General features: G+C 35.9%; 1 protein-coding gene across 1 annotated transcript; it reads right to left on the reverse strand.

The window, feature by feature from the left end:
• Positions 1 to 141: 141 nt before the first annotated feature.
• LOC107083941 (chitotriosidase-1-like) lies at positions 142 to 8,995 on the reverse strand. Its single transcript, XM_015373543.1, has 12 exons — positions 8,931 to 8,995; positions 8,797 to 8,855; positions 8,688 to 8,717; positions 8,392 to 8,596; positions 7,598 to 7,654; positions 7,353 to 7,518; positions 6,824 to 6,948; positions 6,468 to 6,591; positions 6,193 to 6,375; positions 5,957 to 6,073; positions 1,864 to 1,996; positions 142 to 1,785 (listed from the first exon to the last, which is right to left on the reverse strand). The coding sequence occupies exons 2-12, from the start codon at positions 8,819 to 8,821 to the stop codon at positions 1,310 to 1,312; spliced, it is 1,641 nt and encodes a 546-aa protein (XP_015229029.1). The 5' UTR covers positions 8,822 to 8,855; positions 8,931 to 8,995; the 3' UTR covers positions 142 to 1,309.
• Between the last annotated feature and the right edge of the window lie 1,040 nt (positions 8,996 to 10,035).

Below are 10,035 nucleotides of genomic sequence, written 5' to 3' on the forward strand. Positions count from 1 at the left end.
CAGGTTATCTTTCTGATAATTTAAAACATTTAGTTGTGAGCAATGAGTAACTCATATTTTCATTGCAAAATGGATCAAAGATTGTTGTCAAAAATACCACTAATATAAAAAATAAAGTGCATATTTTTGTCAGTAAAAACATGAATTGAACAAAGATAAACCTATAAAATGAGAAATAAGAGAGTAAAAATATTAGCACAAGATACTCTGTAAATTCATACATTCACAGATGATTTATTGCATGTAATGAAGGAGTCTTATTGAGGTAGAGTGTATCATAGCAGCAGCAGTGGCAGTTACATTAATATCACAGTTTGCGGTCATGGCAGTAACATTATTCCATGACATGAGTTTAATGAGTAGTAAATATGATTTGGATCTGGTGGTGTTAACGATATGAATTTGCAAATGAACAATAAAAATGAGACCATGAACAGAATCTTGCATTTACTTTTAATGTTAAACATTTACAAAATTGTGTAAACATGTTAATGTTTCCTTCTATTAAGTATGATATTCATTTTAAATAAACAAAATCTACACTACTGTTACATTGAGACTATCCATCGTTCCATCCATTTTCTTCCGAATTATCTGGAACTGGGGTCCATGATCCCAAATCGTATTGAGACTATATGTAATATAAATACAGCAAAATCAGAAAATTATTTAAGTACACATGCTTTAAAGTAACCTTCTCAGCTTTTTTCAGTGGGTTTTAAACCTATGAAAAATGTACAACCCACACAACATTGCTCAAAACTAGTATTTAACTTTGTGTTTAGCCTGATAAGAAAAGTGACCTTTCCTCCACAAAAATGAGCCCTTCCTGAGCTTTGACTTTAGTAAACAAATGGATCAAGATCCATTGATGTCCATTGCCTACCAAAATGTAAACCCAGAATATCACCCAGCCGTGCAGCAAAAACATTACATATATGTGATTTTGCTGAACGGAGATTTCAAAAAACAAAAACTAAATACATACAATGTAAGATGCATCAAACCAAATTAAATTTCTTACAATCATACAGTACTATAAGTTACCTCATATTAAATCATACCAGTTTCAAACAAATAAAAATTATCCTTTTTTACATGTTCTCTACAAATTAACCCGTATAGTCCTAATTATGGCTTCCAAATATCTTCACAAATATTATTATAAAATATATAATTATGTAATATATTCAAATCTAATAATGTTTTTTTTATACAATTGTCTTTGTAACATTATTCACTTCAGACCAAATGCCCCTGGTAATGCTGTACAGCCCAGACATGGTGCCTTGTTTGAGGCATGAGATGTTTAGGGCCAATCACAGCAATTGCAACTAGTTTTATAAACCAGACCACCCGGACAACCTTGCACAAAAGTGTTTCCATTGACACACTGATAGAAATTACTACTATCATTGGGATTTACATAATTACCATCAGGCATTCCAACACAGGAAAATTCACCCCCAGAAGCAGTTGTGGTAGCTTTGGTAGTAGTTGTTGTAGCAGATGTTGTAGTGGTGCTGGGCTGGTTTGTGGTAACTGCTGTTGTTACTTTGGCAGTAGTTGTGGTAGCAGATGTAGTGGTGCTGGGCTGGTTTGTGGTAACTGCTGTTGTTACTTTGGCAGTAGTTGTCGTAGCAGATGTAGTGGTGCTGGGCCGGTTTGTGGTAATGGCTGGTGTTACTCTTGCAGTAGTTGTTGTTGCAGATGTTGTAGTGGTGCTGGGCTGGTTTGTGGTAACAGTTGTTGCCAGTGTTGTTGCAGGGGGTGTTGTTGTTGAATCTAGAAACAGAGATGAACTCAATGCTAAAGTAAAACAAAAGGTATCTCATGTAAGAGGACATAATGCCTCTGACTTACCTGCTACCAGAAGAGAGCGGAGATGACTAATGAGGGGATTGCTTCCCTCACCACAGGCACGTCCAGTAAAATCATCCATATCCAGAGACCAAACAAATGCCCCCCCATATTGGTTATCTTTTACATACTGTGCCTGGAAACAAAAATATTTTTACATTGCAGATTTTATTAATCTTTCTTTTTAAATACATATAAATTGAAAAGAACACAATCACTTGTCAATTTATTTTAGGTCAAGAGCAGAAGTACTATGATACTCGGATTTCTCCTATTTGGATTTGGAGGAAACCTGATGTATTGATCAGGCTGCCAGCAGCGGTTGAAGCCCTAACAAAGGCTGGGAACAAGCAAAATCAGGAGATGAACCGCATGCTGGCTGTGGTGGTTGAACTCAAAGGTGAGATGGGATAATATCTAGGATGTGCACAATTGCTTCAAGGCGGAAAAGTCCAACAAATTTGAAATATCACTCTCGCCATGTAGAGCAAGCAAGAGACATTTTCCATTAGACTCTAGGCTAATGGAAAATTCCTGGACAGCCTGCTCTCAAAGCAATAAGTGTTATTCTGGGTTCGGCCTCCTCCCCTTTATCTAATCTCTCCTGGATGTTATGGCGAAAGGGCACAGAAGAACTGCTATCCCCCTCCCCTACCCGCCAACATCTCTGGATGTGCCCAGAACTGTTGTCTCATCAAGGAAAATGGACTGTGGTCATTAATGGACATATTGAAAGCACTCATCATACACCCACAACTAATGTCTCAAATGTCAGATTGACTTCATGTGACTCCACCTCCGATGTGACCCTCTGCTGAAATGTCTGACTCGTGTTACATGTGCTTTTCTTGTGCTGAGGTGTTTTTGAAATCTTAAACTGTATCCTGTCAAGGATAAAGTGTGAAATATGCTTTTTTTCCCCCTTTCTTCCCCAATGTGGCTCCTATCTTTCCACAGAGATAAAGGCAGCTCTATAGGTAACCACATGGGACCTGGGAAACCAGGTAAGCGGTAGGAATCTAGCAAGCCATAAGAACACACCAAAGGCAGTGTTCTGTGGCATGCATGGCCTCAGTAAATCCGTTCCAATCTCAGCCCCCCCACCCCAATGTATGCAATGTATTGTGATGAACGGTTTGTACTTAAACTGATATCTAGATTGCAAAATAAATTTTAGTTGACATTAAAGATTTAAAGATTGATTGATTGATTGATTGATTGATTGATTGATTGATTGATTGATTGATTGATTGATTGATTGATTGAGAAGGCAACAGTTGGAGGCTGGGTACTTCTAATACACAGACAAAGGCCTAACTGATAGAGTTGTTAAAAAAGATTAAAAAGTGCAGTTATAAAGTAATGATTACAGTCACAAAATTCTCTATGATATAAATCAATTTAGTTCAGTTCCTTTCATATACGTATAGCACAAATTCACAACACATAATTTAAGGCAATTTCCCTAATTCAAAAGTTTTCTATCAAAGTAAAGCAGCCGATAGCATTGAATCAAACCACACTGAAGTTTTTTTTTTAAATATTCTAAATGAAAATATAAATAAGCACTAAAAGAAAGTAAAAAGTCTTATTTTGCCAGCAGATAGCTTAAACTGTGCACAGAGCCAGGGAATGGATGAACCAGGCATAAGTTGTTTTACAGTTTAGAGGCCCTTGATTGAAAGGACCTGTTCCACCTTTCTTTTAGGTGGGGTTTAGAATCTACAAGCAGCAGTGTGTGGTTAAAAACTAAAATAAATATTCAGGTCACTAAGGGCCTTGTATGTGAACACAAGAACTCTAATCCAAGTTCTAAATTCTACATTAAGTTACAAGTACAAATTGTTCTTAAAAACTTGCAGATGGAAAATTTATGATTTGTCCGGTCTGTCTAAATAATATTCTCTGGATTTGTTCAGGAGACCATGTCAGTAGCTCACTCTAGATGAATAGAGAGGCACTCTGATTACATTAAGGCACCCTGATTACTTAATATATTGCATATCTATGTTTTACACATTTTTGCTCCTATTTTTTCCATTCTTAAGCATTTTCTCTATTTACTATAACAAGGTCACTTTAACCTAGCAAAAATTGTGCATGCAAATAAAATAAAAAGTCTGTTGGCTCATAGTTTTTTTTCTATAGTGTTTGGATCAAGTCCAAATAGCTCTGTGTAGGTGCAATATAATGCTCATTTATAGCTTAATGCTGATAATAAATGCATACCAAATCACTATAATGATATGAATATGCTCCACAAATTTATATTAGAAATACATGATACACACTTTGTTTGCAATCTAGGACATGTCGAGAAAAAAAAATAATAAGAAAAAGAGCCTGCTTGAAGTCTTTTCAATTTACAATTACAATTATTTTACAGATGAAAGAAATCTTGGGCTGAATCTTGATTTGAACTACGTTTCTAAGCCCTGTTTTTCACATCATAAACATGGTGTACATGCTTTTTAATAAAAACAGTAAATAAGTTAATAGTTAATATCGTATAAATATCGTAATACCAAATTTGATCTTTACAGGTTGTGCCTTTATAGTATGATAGGTATAGTAGCTCTAATTACATTTGTAAAACAGCGCCTTCCTTCAAATTGTAATTTAATGTATATGTAAGTCCATTTTGGGGGTAATTTTATACATCTGAGCAAAACACGGATAAGGCTGTCCTATATGGTTGGCATAAGAAGGCTATAAAGGTGACTGTTAAATACCCAAAATGTCAACCACTTCCTTCTGAAAAACTCCATAGGTGAAGCATGGTTTTTATAATGCCCTCCTGTGATGCTGAGCAATCTAAACCAAATAATAAGCAATGCAGCATCAATTACCAGCAGGTCAGCAGGATCTCTGAACACACACCCCCTCCCTTCCACTGGCAATGTCCTCCAGCAGTGCCAAGGCTGCCATCCCTCCACAAATACCCACTCTGTTGTGCGATGTATATGTGATATTGTGTTAATTTTTTCCACCCTATGAATATAATCCCACTTAACCAGATTGGAATTATTCTGCAGAACCACCAGACATGTTTTTAAGTTATAATGAGTGATTCTCTGCTCCTCTGCACCCAGACAGGTTTGCATTTAAATAAAGGGATACTTATAGTTTAAGTCCAACTGAGGTTGTTTCTTGAGGTGTGCTAAATTATTGTATCAGGCTAAATACAATTGATCTTCATTATTTTGGTTTAAATTATAAAAGTTCAAACTTATTAAATGTTTTTTTTTATTTTTACTTCATTTTAAATTACCCAATTTAATTTCTTTTGGGTAAGTGCTAGTAATTTTTTATCGTTAATTGAAAAGCTATTGCAAATTTGCATGGAAGGTAAACGTTTTGTGTGAATTTTCAGACAATTTACTTTTATACATCCAGAATTATGTCTAAAACTTTTTACTTTACTTTTTTGTGTGTTGAAGGGCCTGATACGCTAGGCCCCACTTCCAATGGTAATTGCAGTGAAGCATCGTTGATGCTGTCTTGTTAATCCTCTTCTAAAGAAAAACACATTAATTTGCTTATTGGGTTTCCAATAAATGTTGTGGGCTGTGTTAGTCTGAGACTTCAGATAAAATATATTTCTCCCCTTCAAATTGGTTGGAATTTTACCTAGATATATTTTAAAAGTCTTTAAACAGACTTTTAAAATTAAAATCCATACTTCTCTGCTTACTATTCATTAAAAAAAAGAAATATGGGAGAGGCTTGGTTTGGCTGTAAAACTGGTGCCCCACTTCAAAGTCCTTTTGACCTTTATACAGCTATTCAGGATTGAAAATTCAGTTTCATGCTTCCAAACCCAATCTACCTTTTGTGGGTAATTACTGTGAGTAAAAGTTGAATCACTAACCTATTCAGTAGGTGGTCATTCTGTAAAGTAAGGGGCAATATTTGAACTATTGTAACTATAGTGCCATCTTCTGGCCAATTTTAATAACTAAATGTATGTGTGTTTAATACTCATCATCAAATGCAAATAATATTTTAATTCAAAAGGCAATCCCACATACTTTGAAGGACAGTGATGGATACATTCTTTTATAGCTTTTATTCTGTATTGGATTTCATACATTACCTTGATTTCAAAGCTCTGTTTGTTGTCAAATCCCACCCACTCATTGCCTTTGACTGCATAGGGTACCTTCTGCTCTTCAATCCAGTGTGTGGTGGCTCCATTAAGGAAAGTGCAAACCTGTAGTTATAAACCAATACTCTGAGATTTAGGCACTATCTAATGTGTTATTTTGGTTTTCAGTATTAATTATTTCTTAGCTTAAATGAATATTTTGGTTATATTTATAAAATTGTTACCTCATGATAAGCCAAAATTCCCGCTTCTTTGGTGTAGAGCCCAGCAGAGCCAGGCCCGTTGGCCGGTGCTCCAACACCAGTAGCTGCGGTTGATAAGCGAAATGTGCGCCCATATGTGGGAAAACCAACCAGCAGCTTCTCTGAAGGAGCTCCTTGGTCTCTCCAGTACTTCATGGCATAGTCCTGTGAAAAAAATTAAGTTCCCATGTCAAAACCGAAGATACGACATTGTTACCATACATATAACTTTGACAAGACTGAATCTTTTCACTTACAGTATTTAAGAAGACATGGTCACCAAACAGGCCAGCTCGGGTATACAGAGGGCTGTTGTGGCCAGTGAATGAATACCAGGCTCCATAGAAATCATAGGTCATGACGAAAATAAAATCTAGATACCTGTTAAATAGAATATTATTTAAAGGAAAAGAAATCAACATAAAATAAGATCCATATAACATTCAATATATTTTGGCAGTTAAATATCATAATTCTTTTATACAGTTTTGATCTGTTATTCTTTTTAAGATTAAATGTTGAAAAGTGTTTGTTAAAGCATGTTATTTAGTTCACTACTGTGTTTTTACTTCAAAATAAGATTTAGCTGTATAGTAACATCTCATTGACTTACTTTGTAACTTCTGCAATCTCATAGCCATTGTCAATAAAACTCTTTCCAGCCGCCACTGCAGCTGTGAGCAGCAATCTTGGCCTATTGGTATCAGCAGCCTCCTTTTCAAAGGCAGCCAGGAATTCCTAAACAGAAAAGACATATCATCTGTTTATTGGGCGTCTGAACTTACCTCTAAGAGGAAATAATATGGAGATTGACTGTTCATCAGAGTCCCTCCAAGAATATTGAAATTACATTTTTTTCCCCAATTTCTGAAGACTTGAAGGTAGCACTGACAACAAATAGTAACACTTGGGTGTAGTCGGCTCTTTCACTTCTTTTACTTAGGTAATAAAAATAATTTGAAAATGCTCCATCCTAACTGATATAGTTAGAGGTATTTTCAAAAAAATCAAAGAAGCAATATTCGCCAAAAAATTATTAGTGATAATTTTATTTTTTTTAATGCTAAAATATTGATTAACTTTACAACATCTGGGAGATTTGTACTGAGATGAGACATTAGCAGAGTGGAAATATTTCTAACCTTGCAGAGCAATGTGAACCTTTGCTTGTCCTGAGGTGGGCTTCCTCGTGATCCAGGGTACTCCCAGTCCAGATCCAGTCCATCAAAGCCATGCTGTCTCAGAAATGCTATGGTAGACTGGATGAAGACTTGACGGCTGGCTGAAGATGAGGCCATAAGGCTGAATCTGTAAATATTCACAGAAGTCAATAGCTATCAAAGATAAGATATTTATATGTTTACACATAAGAGTTTTGTAGACTTACCGTGATGTTCCAAAGCTAGCCCCACCAACAGCTAACAGAGTCTTCAGCTCTGGGTTTCTGTGAAGCGATGTAGAAACATATACATAATCTAAACCTCATCATTATACCGGCTATTTCCATACAGGATCATAGGGGAGCTGGTACAGACCTCTAGGGGTCTACATACAAAAGGCGGGAATATACTATAGACATGTCGCCAGTAGTCACAGGGCAATGCAGAGACTTAAAACCATGTACACACACACGGGGGAATTTAAAGACTAATCAACTTGACAGTCACTTTTTTAGACTTTAGGACGAAACCATGGTCACAATCAGAAAGAACCCATATATTCAAGGGAAGAGCTTTGAAACCGTTAAAAAAATGTAGTACCTGGTGATACTCTGAGCTTTAGGTTTGAATGGGATCACATTCTTAAGTCAGATGATAATACTAATATTGGTCAAAAAAAGACAATGTATAGATTCATGACTATAATAAGGAGCAGTGTAGAGCTGCCGGCTGAGGAGCCATATACTGGGAAGTATGTGTAGGTTCTCACAGAATCATTTCTGTTAATCTTTCCTGGACTTTGATTCTCCCGGATTGGTGTATCAATCTGTAGTGATATTTTTCTGATTGTAATAAAGTATTTACATGTTAAACTTTCTTTGTGCTATTAAGTATTGTTTTCTAAAAATCAAGCTCTTTTAAATTCTTGTAACAATACAAGTCAACCTTCATGCTAAGGTATGGTTTTCTTCATTAATGATTCACTGTTATACAACAGCAGTTTGAGTGATTCAAAGCTTACCTGCTCTTGACAGCATTAAAGGATTTATAGAGGTTCTCTTCATCACAATGGAAAGTAGACAGCTGGTTAGAGGAGTTGATTACTGAGAAGGCATAGATCAGATGTGTGCAGAGGTTTGGATCTATGTTGCCAGTTGTGTAATTGCCATCTCCTGTTCTATACTGGGACCAACTGGTAAAGTAGCACACCAGTTTGGTGGAGGAAACTGCAAAAAGAGAAGAAAATTGTAACATTAAGTTTGTGTTCAAACTATTCATGTGTGATTTCCAGTTACAAATTAATATAAGAGATGATACCAGCTTGAAGACATATCAGAAGTATGAATCCTGTAAAGACAAAAAAAAAGAGGATTTATTAATCTTTTTAACACTTGAAATAAATTATGATATAAAATAATTCACATACCAGCTGAGATCGTCAGATGAGCCATGTCTTGTTGGATAAAGTTTTTTCCCCAGACAAATCTGAAAATATAGCATTGGTTAATGTAACAAATTATAAATAGGATATATTGGACGCTTAAAAAGCTAAAAGTGTACCCTTTCTTAGGTGGTTTGCTGTATGCCTGGCTGCTCCAACCATTCTCTCTAATATATATGACGAGAAAGTTATTTCTTTGAATCCTCTGCAATTGGGTTGTCCCTTAACCAATCACCTTCTGCCTAAGACAGTCACCATTGTTACCATTCTAAAGATTTCAGCTAAAACACTCCCACTTTACCTCACTCTGCAAGTATCTATCATTTGCATACCATTCAGCCACTCCTCTTTAGAATTTGTGTCTAATAGTTCAACTTGTTCTCTCTGGGTACACCGGCTTCCTCGCACAGTAAAAAACATGACTATTAAGTTTAATTAGCTTCTCTACATTCTCCTTAGGCGTGAGTGTGTGCGTGAATGGTTGTTTGTCCTGTTTGTCTCTGTGTTGCCCTGCGATGGACTGGCGACCTGTCCAGACAGCTGGAGATAGGCACCAGCAACCCCCGCAACCCTGCTTAGAAGGTAGATGGAAGATGGATGGATGGATGGACAGTTGTACATAGAGGTTGTTACAATACAAAAATATCAGAAAACATGCTGTGGCCCCTTTATTCCAATAAGCAGGGTTCTTTTAAGTTAAAAACTATGAGTAATTAGAATACAAAAAAATTACATTTTGTTAAAGCAAAATGGGTAAGGGACAGTTCTATAGGAATTCTAAAGAATAAGGGACAACAACTACATAATTTAAGTGTTATTTTCCTTGCCGGCAAAACAGTAGACAACTGTATAAGTGTTAATATCCTATATGGAAGTATGCAACTTTAATGCTTACCTTAAGTGTGCTTCCATTTGTCAATCAATTTCATTTTGATACAAATTTAAAAAAATAATCATTTTATACTTTATTTGATTATGCAAACAAGGTTTCTGGTCCATGTAAATATGTACAGCAGCAGACCTGCACAATTTCTGTCTTTCTCTTAATTTTACATAATAGTTTACCTTTAGATCAATTGCACCTGTGGGGTAGGGTGTTACTGCTTCTTTTTGTTTTTATTTGATTGCTAACGTCAGTCTGCTTCCACGAGAACCTCCCATCCAGCCAGAAACTGACTCACTTAAGCTTTCCAGCTTTTACAACTTAGCTTTAAAACTCCTTCC

The sequence above is a fragment of the Cyprinodon variegatus genome, unplaced genomic scaffold, assembly GCF_000732505.1.
Source record: "Cyprinodon variegatus isolate N-32 unplaced genomic scaffold, C_variegatus-1.0 Scaffold87, whole genome shotgun sequence".
Taxonomy (NCBI): domain Eukaryota; kingdom Metazoa; phylum Chordata; class Actinopteri; order Cyprinodontiformes; family Cyprinodontidae; genus Cyprinodon; species Cyprinodon variegatus.

Coding starts and splice junctions, on each gene's coding strand:
- LOC107083941 (XM_015373543.1), bottom strand. CDS start 8,821: ATGGCTCATCTGACGATCTCAGCTG. Junction 6,376..6,467: donor ACCATGTCTTCTTAAATACT/GTAAGTGAAAAG, acceptor TTTTTTTCACAG/GACTATGCCATGAAGTACTG. Junction 1,786..1,863: donor CCGCTCTCTTCTGGTAGCAG/GTAAGTCAGAGG, acceptor CTCTGTTTCTAG/ATTCAACAACAACACCCCCT.